General features: G+C 40.8%; 2 protein-coding genes across 11 annotated transcripts in view; one reads left to right on the forward strand and one right to left on the reverse strand.

The window, feature by feature from the left end:
* Window positions 1–23,195, reverse strand: part of CLIP-190 (Cytoplasmic linker protein 190) — a 289,367-nt gene that overhangs the window by 245,173 nt on the left and 20,999 nt on the right. The window contains exon 1 of one of the 10 annotated variants that reach the window (XM_065217815.1): window positions 5,548–6,283. The exons of the other annotated variants lie outside the window; for them this stretch is intronic. The gene's annotated coding sequence lies outside the window, so the exon portion shown is untranslated. Of the gene's footprint in view, window positions 1–5,547; window positions 6,284–23,195 lie in introns of those variants that run through there. 10 annotated transcript variants of the gene reach the window in all.
* On the forward strand, window positions 22,102–22,999 carry LOC135697932 (uncharacterized). The gene is made up of 3 exons (XM_065217793.1): window positions 22,102–22,237; window positions 22,303–22,441; window positions 22,507–22,999. Exons 1-3 carry the CDS (start codon window positions 22,102–22,104, stop codon window positions 22,997–22,999), a joined length of 768 nt encoding a protein of 255 aa, XP_065073865.1.

Here is a 23,195-nt window from a genome sequence, read left to right on the forward strand (position 1 = left end):
AAATTTCGGTCAATTTTAAGGTGTCCATTGTGTTCAATATCAGAAAAAGTTATGATTTTTGTTAAGGTTTTAAATAAACATAAGTTTCAGAATCATAAAAACGTACTTGTTTGTTATTGAGGATTTTAACTGTTTATTTTAATTTCTTCAAAAAAATTTGTAATTTCATTTTCAGTGTGTATTTCTTCCTGGCTTCTGTGGAGTGTTCTTTGAATTTCTACACGGCGAATGAGAACGAGTCAAATTTGAGTTTAGTTCACTCATAATCGCCAAAAGTGCAGGAACTCAGCGATGAGTAAAATTTGTCTCATGGTTTCCTGTGGAAAACCTAAAAAATCTGCCGGAAAATGAGGAAATTGACGAAAATTTTATTCAGTCTCGGAGTAGTACCAATAGACTGAGTGAATCCAATCTTTACTTTTCTCAAATTCGGGAATTTTTCCATGGAAAATCCTGGAAAAACCTGGGAAACATGAGGCAAATTAACTCGCTGAGTTCCTGCACTTTTGGCGATTATGAGTGAACTAAACTCAAATTTGAGTCGTTCTCATTCGCCGTGTAATCTTCTCTGAAGTGTTTTCTAAAGTTCTCTGAAGCACTTTCTTAGGTTAGGTTTCTTTATCAAAGAGAGTTTGAGCCTTTGGCAGTTCATATCTGCCAGTACTTCCGTCATTTTTCTGAAGCATTCGATGAACTTCTCTAAATATCTCTAAAGCGTTCCCTGAGTGTCTCTGAAGTATACCCTGAACTATTCTGAAGTGTTCTCCAAACTTCTAAGAGGTGCTCCCTGGCTTTAAAGTGTTCTTCGAACTTTTCTGGGATGTTCTCTCAACTTTCCTGGTCTTCTCTGAAATGTTCTCTAAACTTTTCCCTTAATTTCTCTGAAGCGTTTCGAGAAATTGTCTAAACTGTACCATGAGCGTCTTTGAAACAATCTCTGAAGTATTTCCAGAGCTTCTCAAAAGTGTTCCCTGTGCTTAAAATTCTGAAAATTTCCCTAACTTTCCTGATTTTGTGTCAGTGTTCTCTCCATTTCTCAGCAGTTTACCCTTAATTGATCTCAAGTTTTTCCCAAACTTTTTTTTAAGTATTCCCTGAATGCCTCTGGAGTGTTCCCTCTACATTCCTTATCTTGACTGAAGTATTCTCTAAAGTTCTCTGAAGTGATCCCTGAATTTCTCTAAAGCGTTCTCTGAGCGTCTCTCAAGTTTACCCTGCATTTCTCTGAAGCGTTCCCTGAACGTCTCTTAAGTGTTCTCTGAAATGTTCCTTGAATTTCTCTAAAGTGCTGTTTGAACTTCTCTTGAATACTTCCTTAATGATCTTTCTAAAGTGTTCTTCAATCTTCTCTGAAGATCTCTCTTAATATCACTGTGTGTTCCCTGAACATCTCTTATATGTTCATTTAACATCTCTAAAGCGTTCACTGACCATCTCCGAAGTATTTTCTGAGCTTCTGTGAAGTTCTCCCTTAATTTCGCTGCACATACCTTCAGTATTCCTTGAACTTCTCTCAAGCGTTCCCTGAACGTCTCTGAAGTATTCCGTGAGTTTTTTTTTCTGAAGTACTATATGAATTTATTTTTAGTGTTCTCTGAAATTGTCTAGAAAGTTCCCTTAACTTTCCTGGTCTTATCTGACGTGCTTCTAACGTTCTATGAACTGGTCCCGTAATTTGACTGAAGCGTTCCCTGAACTTCTTTGAAGTGATCCCTGAGCGTTTCTGAGATGTTCTGTGTAGAGTTCTCTTAACTTCTCTGAACTTTTCCCTTAACTTTCCTGATCTTCTCTGAAGTGTTATCTAAAGTTCTAGGCCAAATAGCAAACAAAAATAACGCGACCTTCTCCGATTTGCATGAAACATTGCATAATTGTTTGTTATGGGCAATGATTTACATTTGTGGTAACATTGGGGCATTTGAGATTTTGTAATCTTTTTCAAAATGGCGTTTTTATTTACAAATAAATGTACCACGGTATGCTCAGCTGTCAATTTTTGCTCGATTCTGCAATCAATGAAAAACGTAATTATCGTTACCAAATTATACATCCAATTGATTCGAGATATAATATGAAAATAGTGATATATGATACCAAATTTTATCAGGAATAATTTCGGAAGAAATACCTTTGAAGAAAAAAATACGCTTAGGAAGCACTAAAAATCCAGTCTGGTATAACAGAAAAATAACAAACTTAGAAAATCGAAAACAGAAAGCACAAAAACATTACAAAAAACACAATAATAGTGAAAATTTGGTTATTTACTTGGACATATGCGATCAACTGGATTTAGCCATTAGTAATGCATTTGAAGAAATTAATTCAAAAACTGAACTTGAAATAAAGTCCTGCCCAAACAACTTCTTCAGTTGCGTAAAAACCAAATTAAAATCTGACAATTTTCCATCAATAATAAATCTTGACGAACGTGTCGGGGATAGCTCGGAAAAAAATTTAATCTTTTTGCAATTTTTTTTTTCAAGAGATCTATACGACATTTTCCAAAGAAGATTGCAACCGCGATTATTTTGCATTTTATCCAGAATTTTCATGGGACATTGACGTAACTCAACTTCAAGTGCAGGATATTTTGCAGGCTTTAAAGAATTTAGACGCCTCAAAAGGTCCTGGACCTGACGGAATTCCTCTAGTATATTTTAAAAGTCAACTCACTGCTCCATTGTTGTGGCTTTTTTATATGTCACTGGAATTCGGAACCTTCCCAAAAATTTGAAAAAGCTCATTTTTAGTACATATTTTTAGATCTGGCCGGAAAGCTGACGTACGTAATTATCGTGGAATAGCCATTATCCAAAGCTTTTTGAGGCAATTGTAAATGAAACATTATTTCTTCAAACCAAAAATAGAATTACTGATATGCAACACGGCTTCTTTAAAGGACGTTCGAGGAGCCCTCTATACGAATTTTAGCAAGGAATTTGACCTAATTTAAATACCAATGCTACTCTTCAAATTGAAAAAAAAAAATGGAATTGAGCCAGAGCTCCCGAAATGGCTTGAATCATATTCAACTAACCGCCAACAAATAACCCTAATTCAAGTCACCTCAGGAGTCCCCCAAGGCTCTCATTTGAGACCTCTTCTTTTCATTCTGTATGTAAACGACATTTCCTTCATTCTCAAAAAAATAAGATTGCTAATCTATGCCGACGACATGAAGCTCTTTTTGGAAATAAGAAATGATGAAGACTTCAATATATTCCAGAGAGAAATACACATATTCTACACATGGTGCAAAAAAAGCCTATTAGAACTAAATGTAAAAAATGCAAATTAATATCATTTAGCAGAAAAAGAACACCATCAAACATTTCAATTGCATTAGAAAATCAGAATGTAGAAAAATGTGAAAGAGTTAGGGATTAAGGGATTATCTTAGACTCCAAACTAACTTTCATAGAGCATTACAATACAATTATTATTTATTTATTTATTTCGTCAACCAACGTAGACTAGTACAATTAATTAATACAGTTTTGTTTTCCTAAATATATATTTATATAAAAAAGTAGTGTCAGCTTTCTTGTCTTTTCTTTTATGAGTTGTTATTTCTTATGGAATAAAAATATTGCTTTAGTTTATGCCGAGACATTGTAAAGTCAATGGTTTCGCAGTGTTTATTGTAAGAGGCCATCATGCGGTTTAATGGCCCATATTTTGCATAATTTGTGCGATGATGTTTTATTCATGGGGCAAATAACATGCTTATTCACAGGGCAAATAACATGCTAGACGTTATCATGCGCTTTTCCTACAACTTTCGGGACACATACACAATTAAAACACTATATATTGGCTATGTAAGGTCAAAACTGGAATATTGGAGCATTCTATTTTCAATCACGCGCGAAGAACGATTAGAATCAGCATTTGCCATAACCCATCATCGCACGAAATGTGCAAAATTTGGGCCATTAAATCGTGTCTTACAATCAATACTGCGAAACCATTGACTTTTCAATGTCTCGGCATAAACTTAAACAATATTTTAACTCCATACGGAATCATAACTCGTAAGAAGTAAAAATAGAATAGCACACAATATATATTTTTTTAATATTCTTAAGAAAAACAATTTTGTATATGTATTTGTAGTAGTCTACATCGGTTGATGAAAATAAATAAATAAATAAATAAATAAATACGCAATACGTTTAATAAACTTTAAGTTGTGCGGTTAGTTAGTTTGAACGGAATTATTATTGCGCATTTTGCACAACTTTAGACTTCTGTGCAAAAAATTATTGCACAGTAACACTTTCGCACAGGAAATAAAATTCAAAAATCTACTTATTTGAAAGCAGTAGCAGCCTTAGAGCAGTACTGGCAAGCTATACTAATGAATTCGAGCCATAAAAAACATTAAGAAGCTAATTATTTAAATGGTATGACCAGTGCGAACCCATGACTGTTATTTTAAGCGCAGGAGTATATCAGGTGCGGAATCTGCAATAATTTGACCTGATTATAAAAATAAACGATGACATCCGTTTTGTTAAAACTTGTGCCATTATCACTTATGTGAAATTGAGAATCAGGATTATTTTCCTGGTAGATTTTTCAAATTCCCGGCTTTTTCAGGTTTTCTTGGTTCACTTACCACCCTGGGTAATTTTTAGCTACTGGAATGATATGATCCATTGAACTTGGGATCCTCCTCACAACCGTTATGGGATTACACTCAGAACTTCATAAAAATAGTGCTCAGAACTTTCCTTAAAATTCATCTGGAGTTCTTCTCACAATTACCTTGGAGTTCTAGCCAGAACTCATTAGGAATTGTTTTGACATAACTTGATTCCTTCAAATTATCGTTAAAACTCCTTTGTGACGCAATCCTGAACATCCAGAACTTTCATTACATTTTTAACAATTAACACATAACATGAATGTAAGACTCTTATGTCACATTTGATGCTTACTCCGGTTGATGTACATATAGAGCTTCTGAAAAATGCTTTACACTTTGACTTAAAACGTCAATTTTCGAATCTCTAGTTGATTCGAAGAAATTTTAGCAATTATTCAACAACTGAATGGGTGATAACAGCTCGGCGCAAAAATAGATTTTTATCGCAACCGTGCTGCTTATCAACAATTATTGGTAAAGCAAAGCGATAAGCAGACTCATTTCAATTACTGGATATATAAACACTAGGCCTCTGTATTGATGACATTGCAAATGTTATCCCTGATAACCCGATAACCACCGAGCACTGCTGCATTCTCCGTAACAACACCCCAATTGCGCTTAACGACAAGCCCAAAGCAGCTATGATTTCACGCACAACAAAAAACCAGTCTCCGATAACTATATATCGAAAAATGGGTCAACTGGAGAAGCGACATACTGCCAATAAACCAGTTCGTCGTCATCGCCGTCACCGTGAAGGGGCACAAAATCCGTTTCGGAAAGTGACTTCAAACCACGCAAACATAAATAAACAGCACACAACCAATGCTGCTCGAAAGCAAATGCAAATACAAAATTGAAAAGTCGTGAAGCTATTGAATTTAACCTACCTAAAGTTAGTTGATTACGATTGCTTTGGCAGGCAGTAGCAACAACAGTCAAAAGGTCTCCGCGCAGGAAAATCCAAATGGGTGCAGCAGCAGCAGCAGCAGCAGCAGTGTGTGTCAGTCAGTGGTTGTAATAATCCTCGTGACGTTCGCAGATTGATCTGCACGATTTGCCCCAAACCGAGTCACACCGTTGAATAACTCTCCTATTACTTGCGGCAGACGGCAGACAATACTTCGGTTTTTTAGGCCACCACTAAACTAAACTCGTTGCCGTTGCCGGTCACGAGTTTTCCTTTCGGCGATACTTTGTGCTCGACTATTTCACCAAAAGCCGCCAATTTTCCTCTATTCGGCACAATCTTCCAAATATTCAAATACGCTGCCAGCAGTGATTGCACAAAAACTCACAAGACAATTTTGACGATTGTCAATCAAAGAAACCAACAACCGCGGAACAACGGGCAAAAGTGGTGCACTGATCGAAAATTGATAAATTGCCTCTCCGGTTTCAGAAGGGGTTTTTAATTTTATTTTTGGAACACAACAAACAACACTACTCTTCTCTTTCACTGCACAGAGAGATCCAATTGGATTATGCTACTGCACGAATCAAAACATAAAACAAATTAAGAAAAAAAAAATGCCGCGTCGAAGAGAAAATCGCTAAGTCGACTTACTCGGGGTTAGGACTTGTTAACAGGTTGCTGTCCGAAGTGGAACTGAATCAAATGCGCGCGCGCACACCCAACGACTCGTCCGAACGGCGCACGATTCGACGGGGTGGGATGCGCGAATTGTACGAAAAGCTCCCGAGCGACCCACGAACGGAGCTGGGAGAGGAAAACTCTCGAAGCGCCTGCTGAAGCTTGAAGCTTTTTAGCAGGTAAGTGCTGGTGGTTTTGTTTTGATGCGGGTTTTCGTAGCTTTTAATTAGCCATTAATGCGGTGGTGGATGTTTCAATGCATGTACACAGTGCAGGTGAATGTCGAGCTTATAGAAACCGAAGGGTGGTATGCACCACAGTTGGGGCCTCAGATAGCCTAGCCAGTAAGCGGCGAGCCGGAAACGGCGGGTTGGATTCCGAGTCCGGTATAGAAAATCGTATAGGTTGGAAACTGTCTCGGGTACTTTGGACATACGGTATTATTGCGTTCGCAACACAATAGGAAAATTGAACACACTTGACCCCCGGGAACACTTGATTTCTCTCTCGTTTGTCGAAATCCAGAGCAGATTTTTTCAGGTAAGTTTCCAAAAAGTTTCGTGTTTTTGAGAGCAGTCGTGTTTTTTTCACATCCTAAAGTAAAAATAAAGTGATTATTAGTATTTTTAAATAAAAAGTAGAAGGGTCTGTGCCTAGGGGCACGAACGGAAGCTTGACGTAGGACCGCTAGTGGACGGAATAAATGTGAAGAGCATTAAGTTCTTTTAATTGATCAAATCAGGCATAACATTTGATAACGGCACAAAAGCATTTGTAAACAAACATTCTAAGGCCCTTTACACGCGAACTAAAGTACGCCCACGCAAACCAATACCACTTTCGGAAAGGTGATAGTTGCCCCTATGCGATGATGTTGTTGGTTTGCGAGGGCGTACTTTGGTTCGCGTGTAAAGGGCCTTAGAAGGTTTGTTTACAAATGCTTTTGTGCCGTTATCGAATGTTATGCCTGAAATATCTATTATCTCAACTCTTTCCGTTTTTGAATTGTAGGCGATCCAAATTTGTAGTAATCTTTTTCAAAAAGAAAGTTGATTATGAGAATCAATCAAAATCACTTGCACCCCTGCTTCCAAGTTTGTGTGGTCGTTGGGGGCTTGTGGTTCTGAATATGGACAAACAAGCACAGATAAATTCTATTCCAACTCTTTTCTGATGTAAGCTTGATGGCCCTGAAAAGGGCCGTTTTATTGAAGAGGACATCCATGGCCACTTACGTTTGGCGTGTTTAGAGTAGGTGACAGCATCACGGACCTAATTTTCCACGAACACCTTCAGCACACCTCGTAGATCAGACCGGAGATACGTCAGACACTGCCACGGCGAGCCAGACGACGGATGGTGGTTACCTCGAAGAATTTGCGATGACGATTGGCACCTCCTTTGCCACGACCAGCCACGACCTACTGCTGCTATTGCTGACCACGCCGTCCGAAGCGAAAATGAGCTGATACCAGTTAGTTTTTTTTTTTTTTTTTTTTAGTTTAAATGATCTTTATTTTAGTTTAACTTGGACGATTACCATATAAATTTTTACTAAGTGATTTAATTGCTTTCTTCATCTTTAAGTATGGGCAAAATTCAAAATTTGTTTTACAGAATTAGTCCTAGACTTAGTACACGGTCGACCACCTTGGTGGGATTGGTTTGTTTTGTTTTTAGAATTTGAAGAGAAACTACTTAATACTACTATTTACAGCTTAAAACTAACCTACTCTACTATATACACTTAACCTACTATGTACAAATTGCTTATTAAAGCATGTTCAGAAAGATTGCATTTTTGAATAAATTTAGTTGTCATATCATCAATTTTGGAATCTACTTTGGGAATTTCTGCCTCTTGATGGAGGTCTGCTATTCTTGTGTCGAATGGACGATCTAGGATCATCCTCAACACTCTATTCTGTGCAACCTGGATTTTGTTCCTGTGGGTCTGAGCGCACGATTCCCACACCGGGGCGGCATAGAAGATCGCGGGGGCTATGATCTGTTTGTAAACAGCCAGTTTGTTTTGCCTTGAGAGGCGGGATCTGCGGCAAATGAGCGGATACAAACACCTAACCAAGGCGGAGCACTTAACTAGGGTTTTCTCTATGTGCGAGCGGAACAGGAGCTTCTCATCGAACAACATCCCGAGATAAGTAACATCAGTGGACCACTCGACCCTTGTACCATCCATCATTACGGTACAGGAGGGAGACGGTTTAAGTTTTAATGATTGTCTGTGAAGGAACATGATCGCTTGGGTTTTCGAGGCGTTGATTTTGATTTTCCACGTGGTGGCATAATCAGTAAAGGTGTCAAGGCATCGTTGGAGCTTGTTCGTAATTTCACGAGGCATCCTACCCTTGACGGCTATCGCGGTGTCATCTGCAAACAGAAAGAACACGCAACCGTCTCCTAGAGGAGGGATGTCCGACGTGTAGATGCTGTAAAGCAGTGGTCCCAGCAGACTCCCTTGCGGAACACCTGCTGGGATCGGAAATTGTCCCGAAAGGGAACTATTCAACGACACCCTGAACGACCTTTGCTGGAGATAGTTACGGGTGATTTTCACAAGGTATGGTGGAAAGTTGGAGTTACAAAGCTTGTATATAAGTCCGTCGTGCCAGACATTGTCAAACGCCTTTTCGACGTCTAACAAGGCCATGGCTGTGGACTTGGATACAGCTTTGTTACTTCGGATGTTATTCATCACCCGCACTAGCTGATGATTGGTGGAATGCCCCTTGCGGAACCCGAACTGTTCCGGAAGAAGAATGTCATGTTCCTCCACAAACTTGTTTAGTCGGCTGAGGATCAATTTTTCGAACAGCTTGCTCAGCGCTGAGAGCAGGCTAATCGGTCTGTAGCTTGACGGTAGTGAAGGGTCTTTCCCAGGTTTGCGGATCGGGATGATTTTTGCCACCTTCCAGATGCTTGGAAAGTAGTGCAGCTCCAAGCATCTGTTGAGGATGGCAGAAAGCAGCGAGTGCACCCTCGCGCTGAGATTTTTCAACTCTAGGTTGAATATTCCGTCAAACCCGGGAGCCTTCATGTTCGTACTGTGTTTCAGCGCTGAGCAAATTTGTTCCTCTGTAATCCGTTCTTCTGGAGGGACGGCACAAGGGGAGGCATCTAACGTCTGGACGCACTGCACAACCTGGTTCTCGAGTGGACTTGGTATTGTAGAGCCAAGCAAATGCGACTGGGCAATGTGCTCCCCAATTGCATTGGCCTTCTCTTCGTTGGTGATAAGCCGTTCGTCATTGACTCTAAGTGGTGGAATGGGCTTGGGGTGAGACTTCAGCACCTTGGCAACCTTCCAGAATGGTCTGGAACGGTCGTCCAGGTTCTGAACGAGCCGCCCGAAACTCTCGTTCCGGATTGAGACCATTCTGGAAGCGATCTGCCGATTCAGATCGACCATTTCGTATTTACGCTGCAGATCCCCAGTCCGCTGAAACTGGCGTCTACGAACATTTCTGAGCCGAATCAAGAGTTTGGTGTGGGAATCAATTGCTTGAAACTTACCCCTCACAGGAACTCGTCGAACGCACTCTTCGTCAGCCACGGATATGGCTTGATGGAGACCCTCCAGGGCCCGGTCGATGTCCTCCACTGTGTCGAGCGGTGGGTTGTCGTCGATGTGGCGGTCGACCACGCGTCGAAACTGGACCCAGTTGACTCGATGGTAGTCCTTCCGCTGGCACGGTGCAGGGGCCACGTTGTAGCCCAGCTCGGTCAGCACCGGTTGGTGGTCCGAACTCAGGTCGTTGACGGCAACCGGCTTGGCTAATCTGGTGTTTGCCAAGAACAGGTCCAGCGTCGATGGGTTGCCCGTCGGTGATGTGAAGGTTGGTTCGTCCGGAAACCAGACGGAATAGAGACCATGCTGGGAATGGTCGAATAGCAGGCGGCCGTTCTGGTTCTGCTGGTAGTTCCGCCAGGCCTCGTGCCGGGCGTTCAGGTCCCCTCCGATTACAAAGCGGGCATTGGTGTGGGTTATGATGGCAAGGTCGTTCTTGAACTGCTGTGCTGTACCATTGCTAACGGTACATTGCCGGGGGCAGTAGACAACGATGAACCGGACGTTTCCGGTCGATGTTTCCACCTCAACGCCGACGGCCTCGATGATGGAAGTGCGGTAGTGGGGTAGGGTGCAGTACTTGATGCCTTTCTTGATGATGACCGCGACACCGCCCCCCCTGGAGCTGGTGCGATCAAGCCGGACAATGCTGTGGTCGGGCAGCCAGAAGCTGTCACCGGTCTTGAGGTGGGTCTCGGTGAGAAGGCCCACGTCGATGTCGTGCTTGCGGAGGAAGTCTGCAAGCTCAATGTTTTTCGCCCCTACGGAGCGAGCGTTCCAGTTGGCGATCTTTATGGGTTCACGGTCCATAATTAGCGACGAAGGAGATGATAGCTTGGAGCTGTTGTGTTCTTGTTGCGCAGGTGCGCTTGATGATGATGGCCTGGGCCAACAGTGTGACGATCTCATCCGTTGACAGCGGAGAATCGTCTGTAGCTTCACCGGTTGTACCGGCCAATCCCGGAGCAGGGGGATCCGTCGATGGCCTGGAGGCTTGACCAGGTACTGCAGCGGCAGACAACTGTTGGTTGAGCGGGAGCGGTGGCAACACTGGAATTGGCCGTGATTGGACCGGTGATAACGGAGGAAAGTTCTGCGCGTTGTTTTCTGGAACCTTCTTGCGACCGGGCTGGCTGTTGGACGAGGCCTTCTTCCGGATCTCGGCGTATTCGGCCCGCTTCGGACAGGCCTTACTCGTGGCCTTGTGGGCGGCACCGCAGTTGGCGCATGTGGGAGTGGCTTCCTCGATGCTGTCGCAGTTGTCGATCTTATGGTTTTTGCCGCATTTGATGCAGCGGCTGGCCATGCGGAAATTCCTGGTGCCGTGCCCGAACAATAGGCAGTTCGAGCACTGAGTGACGCCACGGTGGGTGGGTTTATACCGCTCCCACTTCACTACGATGTGGAACAGTGTGCGTGTCGTCTGGAGATCCTTCACGGTTGTGGAGTTCTTCTCCAGATGGACCAGGTAGAGCTGGTCACGATACTTGATGGCCTTGCTGCGGGTCATCTTGTGGACTTCGACCGGCTTGAGGCCGTTCGCCTTAATCTCGTCCATTAAGGTGGTGGTGTCCATGTCGTGGAGCCCGCGCAGCACCACTTTCAGCGGCTTGGTGGACTCGATGTCGTGGGAGAAGTACTCCAGCTTCATTCTGTCCAAGAGGGCCTGAACTGCGTTGAAGTGTTTTTCGGCCGGGACCATCAGTTTGTAGCCTTCCGTGCACCGTTGAATGGTGCAGCGAAGGCCCTGCTTAATGTAGAAATCCAGCTGCTCCCATAGCCCGGGAGGGAAGCCCTTCACATAGAAGGGTGGCAACTTAACTTTTTTCGGCACCGTCTCAGGGTCCGACTGTGGCTGGGCTCCGTTCTGCAGGGCGGAGAACGGATTGTTGCTCAGCAGCTTTTTTGCTGCTGATACGGTGGCGCTGCTGTCTTCAGGTCTGGGTCGTTTAGTTCCGGGAGGCCCCGGCTGCGGGTCCGCAACGCCTGTCGGGATGGGCAATGGGGTTTTCTTCTGCTTCTTCTGGGCTGGCTCGGTGGTCGCGCCGTCTCCTGGGAGAGTCTGTTTTCCCGGTAAACCGGCACTCGCGTTACCGCGCGATTTCTTACCCATGGCTGGGTCAGCGAGAGCGTCACTACACAACGCGGAGCTAATTCGACTTGCGAACGAACGAACGAAACTAGAGAGAATTCAAATCGACTGAACTGCTCAACAGTCTGGCAGCGAATCGAGCTGATACCAGACAGCAGCGCTGCTTTATATTTTTTAGCTTAAAGCAGAATGATGTGCAACCAAGTAGTATAAAAGCTACAAAGACTCCTCCCATTATGAGTAGTTTGCTATCAAGTAGCGACACTGGCTATTTTCTTTTTGCGTACACGGCGAATGAGAACGACCCAAATTTGAGTTTAGTTCACTCATAATCGCCAAAAGTGTAGGAACTCAGTGATGAGTAAATTTGTCTCATGATTTCGTGTGGAAAACCTAAAAAGTCTGCCAGAAAATGAGGAGATTGACGAAAATTTTATTCAGTCTCGGAGTAGTGCCAATAGACTGAGTGAATCCAATCTTTACTTTTCTCAAATTCGGGAATTTTTCCCTGGAAAATCCTGGAAAAACCTGGGAAAACATGAAGCAAATTTACTCATCGCTGAGTTCCTGCACTTTATTTCTTATTTCTGTGATAACTAAACTCAAATTTGGGTCGTTCTCATTCGCCGTGATAGATATCGGCGTCTGTGGTTAGCGTGATTACCTCTCACCCCAGCAGGCCTGGGTCCAATCTCAGTCGGCGCCATCGGCTTGTTCTAAGGCATAACATCTCTGGGAGCTGCCTCCCTGGCGTCGGTAGCATTGGACCTCAGTACGGAAAACAAATCTCGCGTCACTTTTTAATAGGTCCTATCTACATTGATCGATTCTCTTCATCGACACTCTCTTTCGTAAATAACTCGGCTTCACAAATCTGGATCAACAATAAAAAAGAGCCCATCAGCATTTGTAAACAAACCGTTCCAAAGCTCTTAACTCACAAAGTGAAGGCCACCCACACAAACCAACACCATCATCGGATAGGGGAAACTTCTACCTACAAGATGTTGGTGTTGGTTTGTGTGAGCGGCCTTCGATTTGTGAGGCTTTGGAACGGTTTGTTTACAAATGCTGATGGGCCCTATTCTATTGTTGATCAAGAAATGTTTCCTGACGTCTTCGTCGAATTAGATGCTAGATTGTTGCTTCTTCCATCGAAAATATCCGGCCGTGGCGATTCAAAGTTGATCAAGATTGATCAAAACAATTTGTATCCCTGCTTCCAGTTTGATTACATGAGCATTTTGTGTGGTCGGTGGTTCTGAATATGGACAAACAGGCAGATGAATTCTATTCCTACTCTTTTTTGTAATAAGCTTGGTGGCCCTGAAAAGAGCCTTTTTGTTTCCAATGTTGGTGATGATTTAACCTCCGAAACCAAACAGAGTGCGTCTCTGTCACTTCAAAAACGTAGATGACATCCATGGCCGCTTACGCTTGGCGTGTTTAGTGTAGGTGACAGCATCACGGATCTCATTTTTCAGGAACACCTTCAGCACACCTCGTAAATCAAACCAGAGATACGTCAGACACCGCCACGGCGAGCCAGACGACGGATGGTGGTTATCTCGAAGAATTAGCGTTTGGTTCTGAACATGGCGATGAGTGTGTAAAGTATTACGCAATTCCATCCTCCCTATTCGCACGCGCCCGAGGATCGGAGGCGAATGCCACTTCGACTTGTTTCGTCTACTTACTACTCCCTGACGACTGTGCTGGGGAAGCAGCATATGCATGTAGGTAATTGGTGGATCTGTTAGTTAATTCGACGCTTTTGGACAATGCTGAACATTTACCAGTTTTTCAATAGTTTCTTGTTGAAAATCAACATTTGGAAGCATTTTTATCAATGCGTAGCCATATTTCTGATCGATTGGTGATAAAATTATTGAAATTGGACCAGGGGCAGCTGAGTTATTAACGTTCAAAATCTTTCTTAATTTGTTACATGTTCCATTTGCGGTTTTCACAAAGTGTACCCCCATATAGAAATCAAAGACGTAGTCCTACGTCAAAAAATGTCTTAATCTTAACTTATATTAGTAACCTTTAACTGATACTATCCACCTTGGCCTTAGAATCAAACCGTTCCAAAGTTTCTGAGAACATGAAACTTGCGTTGGGTAACAGCCTGCTAACCGAGACGTGATTAATTCCGTGGTTTGATTGAATTAGCGTGTCAGTCAGTCGCACTAATTAGAGCCATTTCACCGTCAGCAATCTGATGAACCGTCATTGCTTCTAATTCCCTTCCCGACTAGGTTCTTCAGTGTCTCCAAAGCGACGACATATCCCATGCGTTCCCATGCCTACGCACGGCCCTTCTTAATTGTCTTAATTCGTCGCTACCGGTACATGATAAAAATTTAACGCTCGGAAGCATTTTCAAACGGGGCAAAGCATGATTTATGACGCATAGCGCGAGCAATTATGCGAGCTCATGAAATCATGTGAGCAGCGCTCACAGTCAAGTGATATAACAATTATTGTAGTGTGAAGCCAATTTTGGATCGAGCCACTTTAACAGCTTCTTAAGTGGAAAAATACGAAATTTGTTTCCAGTTCAAGATTCGTAGGATGCTGCGGCAGCCACAATTGAGCCATCAAAAAAGCGCGATTTTAAGCGCGGCGCGGCGCGAACGTGGTTAAAGTGTGGAATGATTTTACACATCCCTGTTGTGATGTTGGTGGAAGGCGTTGGCATGGCTAATCAGTCAGCCGTGCCATCAAACTCTATCTCACCGTAAAACATGCCACAATTTACGAGCAAAAAGACGGAAAGCGTTTTTTAATCGTTGATTAACTCTTATTTTGGATGCTGGATGGACACCCCCGCACAGAATTCCATGTTCATCGTATCGGTGTTACCAGATGATTGTTATTTTTAGATGATTTCATTTGTTGAAAAAAATATTTAATCAAGTTCGATGCTTGAAATCAAAATTGAATGAATATGTTTTCATATTTGAAAAACGATTCCAAATGGAAATAGTCTACATTTAGGAGTAACCATGACTATCTTAAATTTAAAAAAAGTAATTACTAGGTTTTCCCGCTGCTTTACAAAACAACACGAATTTCTAGCTTCAAAAATTATAAATTTGAATGCCGTATTACTCCATAACTATTGAGAAATAATAACGGTTTTAATACAGTTGTTATTTTTGCCTTTATCGCAAGGAACCAATTCTAATTATTAGGTCCCACATCCTTCGGAGAGTGGAAGCACCCCTATAAAGCGCACCCCTTTGTCAATCAAAATTGAATTCTTTGGCTACAGAATCAATCAATGGCATCGATATTGACTGTGCATCAGAACCCTAGTCATAACCACTTCAAACCAGAGAACAACGAATAGAAAATTAGGAATCACATAGAAGACAAACCAATTTTTTCCTTGTGCCTACATCATCCTCGGTGGAATGTAACTCAATATCAACAAGGCGTAAAACGTAACGAGAACTGACTAAGATGTGTTCCTTGGATTACTGAAGAAAAACCTGTCACCCTAGTTTGAAGTAGTCAGGACTAGGGTTCGGTAATAGATCTGAAACCGTAACCTAGAAAAGTTAACCAGGAAGTCCAGGTAAAAGCCTTCCGCCTTGCTGCGAAGTTAGCTCAAAATTATCTCACTGCATGACGTTAGAGTTCACTTTGGCATTATGTACATGTCTTATCTTGACCTTCTAGATGATGCTGGGTCATTGGGCCGAAGGTCATTTGGCCGATTTCCGGAAAATTATTTCTTATCATTTGCGAGAATCATTTGCTGGTCCGAAAAAGAGAATAAGCAGCAAATAATAGAAGGACAAACAAGGTTAGTTCATATTATATATATAGATGGTCCCACCTCTTACCCCAACAAAGGTTTGAGCTGGACGATTTATCTTTAAGATAATTAAATATGACATTTTAACTATGTTAGCTAACAAAATCGAACTAGTTACAGTTACAGATATAAATTTCCTCTAGAGTTTACAGTTGCTTCACAGCGATATAAATGTGGAAAAGCTCAGGAGTCAACCTCTTAGTTTTGTCCACCTAAAATATTCAGTAAGTATTACAAGCGATCAATAGTTAATGAACAATCAACAAAGCATCATATTACACTAGCCACTCCGCAATCTGATGCTATCATAATTTTCAGCAATGTCAGGAATGATCACGAACCCCCGACATTTGCCAGAAAACTTTCTACTAACTCAAGTTGCTGAACGTATGATATGTCTAGGCATCGAATTGAAAACATTTATTCCTTTAAAATATCTGTGAAGCAAAAGTCAAGAAATGTGGTGTTCTTATTTCAACCGCGTTTCTAGTATTATATCTGTGAAAGTCACTTCCTCTTTCAATTCGATCACACAAATATCGAGGCAGCAAACCGTTAACTAATTTGAAAATGAACACCATAGTCAAATATACAATTCTTTGCTTCACCGACAACTATTGTAAGGCGTCTAGCATCAAAGTTGAGGAAGTGAATCTATTACATCTCAAAATCAAACGAATTATTTTAAATAGCTCAGTAATCCTCATCGCATGCTCATGACGCTATTCTGTCACGGCATGAGCCAACGATGCTGGACCTAAACCAACCGTCTCCAACGCTCCACTATGAAGCATAAGATTAGGCCCGCCCACCAACGTCCAGGTTAAAAACTAGCCAAAGGGAGGAGTTTCTACTAGGGGAAATGACGGCTTCGGCATGCCAGACTATTTTCGGCAGCCCAAATTGAAACACTATTTTCACTTGATTTTCTTACGAAAACACTTCGCTGAATGCATGCAAACGATTCTTTATGCTTTCAACTTCAATTTGACTATACTTTTACCACTGAGAAAAAGCAATCTAGCAAGGTTTTCTTGAAATGAAACACACGCACTACAAATTGTAGCTGATTTCGAGTTGCCGATAATAGAACAGCAGATTTACATGCAGTTCAAATGGAACGGTTGCCGAAGAAAAACTGGTTGCCGACAATACTCGCTCTCACTAGAGAAGATTGGAGCTTTGTAAAAGCGTTTCAAAACAGTTTTTGACAATTCTTTCGACTGAAATTGTTAGAGCAGCTGGCAGCAAAAGATTGTAAACAAACCAATACTGCATATGTGTGCGTTCCTTAGAAAAAAGGGCTATAGAAAGAAGGTCGCTGCTTAGGTTGCCGAGAATACGTAAATTCCCCTATATGAGTTTCAGATAATCAAACTAAAAGAGGACGTTTTTCCTCAACAATCTGACGTAATACTGAAGAGATGAACTAGCCTCAGGCTAAAAATCTCTAAAATAAAGAAAAAAAAAAAAAAAAAAATGACGTAATACTACGTAGTTTGTTGACAACCCCGCAATATTCAAATACAAAAAATCACATTCCTGGAACTTGGTTGCTATTTATTGAAACGCAAGCTGCTTTTCTTCTGAACAAAAAGTCTTTTATAAAGCTAACATTCCGAGCTAAATGCGGCATGGTTGACGTCCAGGTTCATTTTACGGTCTTTATTCATTTTCAAACAATTAATACATTTCAATACAGTTGACGTACACTCCGACGTTTTGTGTTGTTTGGCTGCACCTAGAGCATCTCTCACAATTTTTGCAATCCATGCTCTTGTGCCCAAATTCTCCACATTTGAAGCATCTCAACACATTAATCGCGGGAACTATCGAGCACCGAGCATACATTCGAAAGTGACTGGCCCTCTGAATGTGGATGATGTCAAAAACAACAAAACATGATTAATTCACAAATTTGATACCCAATTTTGTTTTCATTTTGCTGTACATTTGCTCAATTTTGATATTTTAACCAACCGTTAAAACGACCAAAACGACAGCAACCTGAGTAATCATTATCAGCGAAATCACAACATTAAATTTAGATTTCCATTTGATCTCAGACTTTGCTCGGGTTGCCACACCTTTTATTTGACTAAACTTATGAATTGATTACACGCTTAAATAATAAGGCCACTAATGTTTTTAGTCACCTTTCTCACCGGGAGAGGGTATTACTTATGTGTTTTTTCAGAAACATATGGGAATTCTGGAAGTGAACCATATTCTTAATTTATAATATTTGCTTCTAGTCTAGACAACCTTAAATTCTTAGAAAATGCTAGCCTTATGCTCCATGTCCGAGTGAAGTTGGAACTGAAGTTGGAACACTTCAGGAAGACTGGTAGAAATTTCGGGACAAAACATTGCTATATGACTGCTAAATGCTTGAATTATGGTGATTCCTCTCACGCAAAGGACGCAAATTGTGGTGAAAACCGGGTACACGACGTTAGGCATAATGTACGATAGGCATAATGGACGTTGGGCATAAAGGATGCCAGGCATAATGTACGCTAGGCATAATCTACCCGATAAATTCCAGAAGGATGATAGGAGACCGTCTATTGATTACTGACTTCGGTGACAATAATGAAAGAGCCTTAGTTTTAGGAACTCAAGGAAACTAGCGACGTCTTGGACAGGCAAAGTATTGGGTTACAGATGGTACGTTTGCCACAGTTCCTTGTTTGTTTCGGCAACTCGTCACTGTTCATGGAAGTATCGCTCCCTCACATCAGCAGACGGTTCCGCTAGTTTTCATTCTGATGACAACAAAAACAGAATCGTTGTATCGAAAAGTATGGCAGGAAATCCTGGAAGCAGCAGGTATGTTTTTTTGTTATTGGATGAAAATGGAAATGGATTCCAAACTGTGCTTAGTAAATAAACTATGTTTGTTTAACTTATATAATTTTTTATTCAACGCTTAGCCTGATTTAAGCATTGTTTACCATGCTCGAAACAGGTTTCTAGAGTTGCACAGCAGCAAGGTATTTTATGCCTAATGACTTTATGCTTAACGTCCGTATGCCTAACGTATTTATGTCTAATGGGGAACACTCGTGAAAACCACCAATCCATCTAAAACAGGTTATCTTCCATTTAATTCAAGTTAATTAATTTTGGTATCCATAAGTATTTCGAGTACAATGTGCAGTATTCATCAGTGTCATTCCCAGAATTTATGAAAATACCCTTAAGTACTCATCCCCTAGGTTAAAATGTCACGATCACAGTATAAAAATGGAACTACAACGTGTAGAATCGCAACCTACCTAACTAACTCTCCTTAAAATTTGATATGATGTGATGTGAATGGAACCCACCATCAGTGTAAGGATTACCAATGTCTGCAAATACTTTACCGGTTGTAAAGTTCTGCCTGATGGTTTTGTTGCAGCAGGGTGAATCAGCTTCATTGAAGACCTTTGGAAGACAAAACGACCAGATGGCCATCTGTAATCACGTGACAAGGGACTGGCAAATCCACGAACCCTCGTCCAGTTAACAAATCCTTTGATTCCCTTAGGCTGCACCCCCAACCCAGTATATAATATAATGTTTTAATATATATGAATTACAGTAATGTTCCACCACATGTTCAAAAATGTGCAGACATTTGGCGTTCAATGATGATTTCAAATACACGGAAAATGGGATGTGTGGAGAAAACTTCATTAAGAATTTGCCAAATTTAAGAGAATCATGTAAATTTAGTTTTTAATAGATAAAATCAGATACTCAGATCTTACCAAGTTAGCCCAAATGAATCCACAGGAAGTATCCGTGCTATTGTTGCATTGTATTTCCAATCAAGAATTGACATAATCTAGTCCCGTCTTATGTAGAACCAATTTGAAGTGTCCAATCGTCGAAAATGTTAACCGGATTAATAACCAAATAAGCATAAAAACTCCGAGAAAAAAAAAACAAACGTCATGTTCGGTCACACCGGCCCAGCCTACTCTGTTTAATTGATCTTCGCTGGTGTATCTGTAAACTATCCATTGTGTAAGAACAAACATACAAATGAGGGGTTTCAGATAACCGTGTGATTAAACGTAAATAAACAGTTCTCGAGTAACATTTGAAATGGACTCATGTCCAAAACGCAAACAAATCGAGTTTTGATACCATTATTTAGCACCACTTGATAGGTACTAATCGTGTAGGAAAGTTCCGCATAATCGAGAAAAATCATGAAAAATAACTCGATTTTCGAAACGGCCGATCAACGAAATTTTTCGATTCATTACGCTAAAACGGCCAACCATTAATTTATTTAATATCGTTGTTAAGCCTAGTAACGTAGAAGGGCCGATGATTGAAATTTTCAAACCAAAGCCTGAGGCAGAGCCGATGATTTGTTTTGAATTTATTTGACGTTGCGAAAAGGCTTAGCAAAGGGCGTACCATTTCTGGTGAAAAGCACAACGGCTTAACAAAAAAGGGCCTATCCATTGAAAGATTCACAAAAGGCTTATTAATTTATGAAATTAAATTGTTATCGATTTTCATATATTTTTGAAAGCTTTTCGCATTTTTGGATGTTTGTTATTGTGAACAATATAAATGCCTAAAACACTTCAATTTTCTTAAATATGAATTGAATAGTGGCGGAAAAAATAAAATTCATTTTCTGGTTGGTTTACGTTTTGGACCATTTCAAATGTTACTCTAGAGTTGTTCTCTTGTACTCAAACGTACTACACTGAACAAAAACACCTGCCACCCGTTGAATGAAATCTCATTCGGCGTCGAGCAAAACTAATGATTCCTAAGATTGAATGCCAATCAAGTCGAATGATTTTATGATCAGCAATAAGTTATGTTTGTTTACATTTAAAAACAATATTTTTTCTATGTCATCCGATAATCAGTCACATATTAACAGGCACATTAAGCATATGTTTTTCATCATGAACCAAAATGAATATATTTCTCCATAGCCCCTTTATGAAAATCATTCTATTTCAGGTTTATCGTCATCTTTGTGTTATTCATCATATCAGTTAGCAAATGGTGGCGAACAAACAGCATTGTGACTGCGCAAGTATTTAAATATTATAGAAACATTCAATTATACAACCATTTCATTAGAGATGACTCATGTAATCTCAACAGTAGAAAAGAAGCATTTTTTTCAATTTTATTGATTAGTGGCCAATTCTTTTCGTACTTATTATCAAATTAACAACATTTTTACTGAGTAATGCTTATAACTGATTGACATGGTTGTGTAATTATTTATTTCAATAATTTTAATATTAATTCTATTAAGCCAACTACATAGATATGGGCATCATTTAAATACGATCTGATTTTTTTTCCATTACAAGACTGATGAGTTGAAAAGTTTATGTATGCAAATCATTCACAGCTAGATCTATTTTGATTTGATTGATGTATGATTATAACGCTGATTTTAAATTATATTCATACATTTGACTTGATTCTGTCAAAATATGAATTGAATGACGGATCTTCTTAAAATCATCTGATTATAAGCATGGGGCTTGGGTGAGGCAAAAATCATTCAGTAGACGGCGGGTGTTTTGGTTCAGTGTAGTCGTGTTTCACTCTCGTCTCTCGAGTTTCGCAGTCATTTCGGTTCCTATCACAGTCATTTCGGTTCCAAGAAATGAGCAAAATTTACACAATTATTAGTTTGCACGTCCACTGAACCAAAACATTCGCAACACTTTGAATGATTATTGCATTACTCGAGCCCTTTAACAATATGAATTCGAATTTCGGATGACTTTCTTATGGTTCAACTCGTCGTCAGATGATGAACATCCATATGAGAACGTTTGAAAATTGGCTATAAAACATACGGCACTCAGAGGACAAACATTTAAGAATAGTGTGACATGCAAGAGCTTTTAATTATATTTTTAATTTGATTATCTAAATTTCCATACTGAATAGCCATAATCAGCCATTCCATTATGGTTACAACAATTCTTCGGTGGTAGAGGAAACATCCTCCACCACGAATTAGCCAAACATTGGTTTTTACCCTTTACCTATGTTCGTAACAGCTCTAATAGCGATAGCAATGCTTCCACCTCGTTTGTCAGCTCAGATCAGCAAATGACGTTCGATAGGATTATTTACATCGTCTCAGAGACCAAGTTGCAGTTGCATCGTCTCGAGTTGAAGCAGTACACTATTGCTACGGAATATTTCTATACCGCATCGGAAGTGATGGGAATGCCGTTTCCGAAGTCAACGTAAGTATTAATATGAGCCGTAGGACAAAAGCATAAAAAATGTATAACCACTATATTACGTTCTAATTGCATCCCAGTTGTCGTCCTGTTTCGATGGAATGTTTCACCTGTTTCGTCGTCTAACCCAGTGGAAGCTTGCCCAATTGGCTGCCATATGGAGCCTAAAGCATGCCCTCAAATACCGTCGAAATGCATCGGTGCTGGTTGAGGCCTTCGCTAGTGTGTTTCAGATCGGTGAGTGGTTTGATTCTTGTAAAAATGAACATAGTAAGCTGACTACCGACTTATACGTATTATAGCCTTCCACATGGGATTTTCCAATGACATTGCTTGGATGCAGGAACGATCACTGGAAATTATAGCAGACAATGTCGACCGAATCAATATAGATTACATGAAATCGGTCGTCCAATACTACACCGCTTTGCTCATGTGCCAGTAAGTTTTTATTCATATTAATTTGCCACTAACAAATCCAACTAACAAGTACGCACATCTCTCAGAACCATTCGATCCACGAAGCAGCTTTCGATCGAGTTCGGTCGAGTTGTTCTGAAGATCACCGATACCTTGCAATTTAAGACCAGCGAATGGCACATCATTCCGATCTTGGCCGAGCTGTTGATGTCACATCGGAGGATTTCCGACGCCGTCAGTATGCTATGGGACTTCCAGGCACTGACCGATCGCTATCAGGACACCTCAGCCAAGGCTTGGTATTATTCGATTGCAATGGACATTATGCTGGATACGAGCTGCTGTATCGAGACGTATAAGGAGTGCGAAAGTTTCTTTTTGAAGAACTGTGAAGCTTTGGGCTATCAACGGGATGCTTATGCGGTGACGCGTTTGTATGCTGATTTGTGGCTCTGGTGTGCTCGGAACGGAGCTTGGGAAACTGCCGATACGTGGATGAACAAGTTGCAGGAGGTGTTCGTGCTGACCCCGCACGATTCGATGATTAACGTTCACACTGCTCTGCGGGTGTTGGAATAATAAAGAAAGAAATCAATCAATTATTTACGTCATCGTTTTGAATGATTTCCGTTATGGGGCTGAACCAATACCATATACATTTCCATTTAGTATGACAATCCTTCTCATAACAATTTTCATCCTGTATTCGAGAGGAAAATCATCTGATTTCAAAACAACCGTCATCCGATTGCAGCTATCATTCGAAAAAGCGATT

Source organism: Ochlerotatus camptorhynchus, unplaced genomic scaffold (assembly GCF_037179485.1).
Source record: "Ochlerotatus camptorhynchus isolate MF236.1 unplaced genomic scaffold, CSIRO-AGI_Acam_v1.1 ptg000080l, whole genome shotgun sequence".
NCBI lineage: Eukaryota > Metazoa > Arthropoda > Insecta > Diptera > Culicidae > Ochlerotatus > Ochlerotatus camptorhynchus.

Coding starts and splice junctions, on each gene's coding strand:
- LOC135697932 (XM_065217793.1), top strand. CDS start 22,102: ATGTTTCACCTGTTTCGTCGTCTAACCCAGTGGAAGCTTGCCCAATTG. Junction 22,238..22,302: donor CGCTAGTGTGTTTCAGATCG/GTGAGTGGTTTG, acceptor TACGTATTATAG/CCTTCCACATGGGATTTTCC. Junction 22,442..22,506: donor ACCGCTTTGCTCATGTGCCA/GTAAGTTTTTAT, acceptor CACATCTCTCAG/AACCATTCGATCCACGAAGC.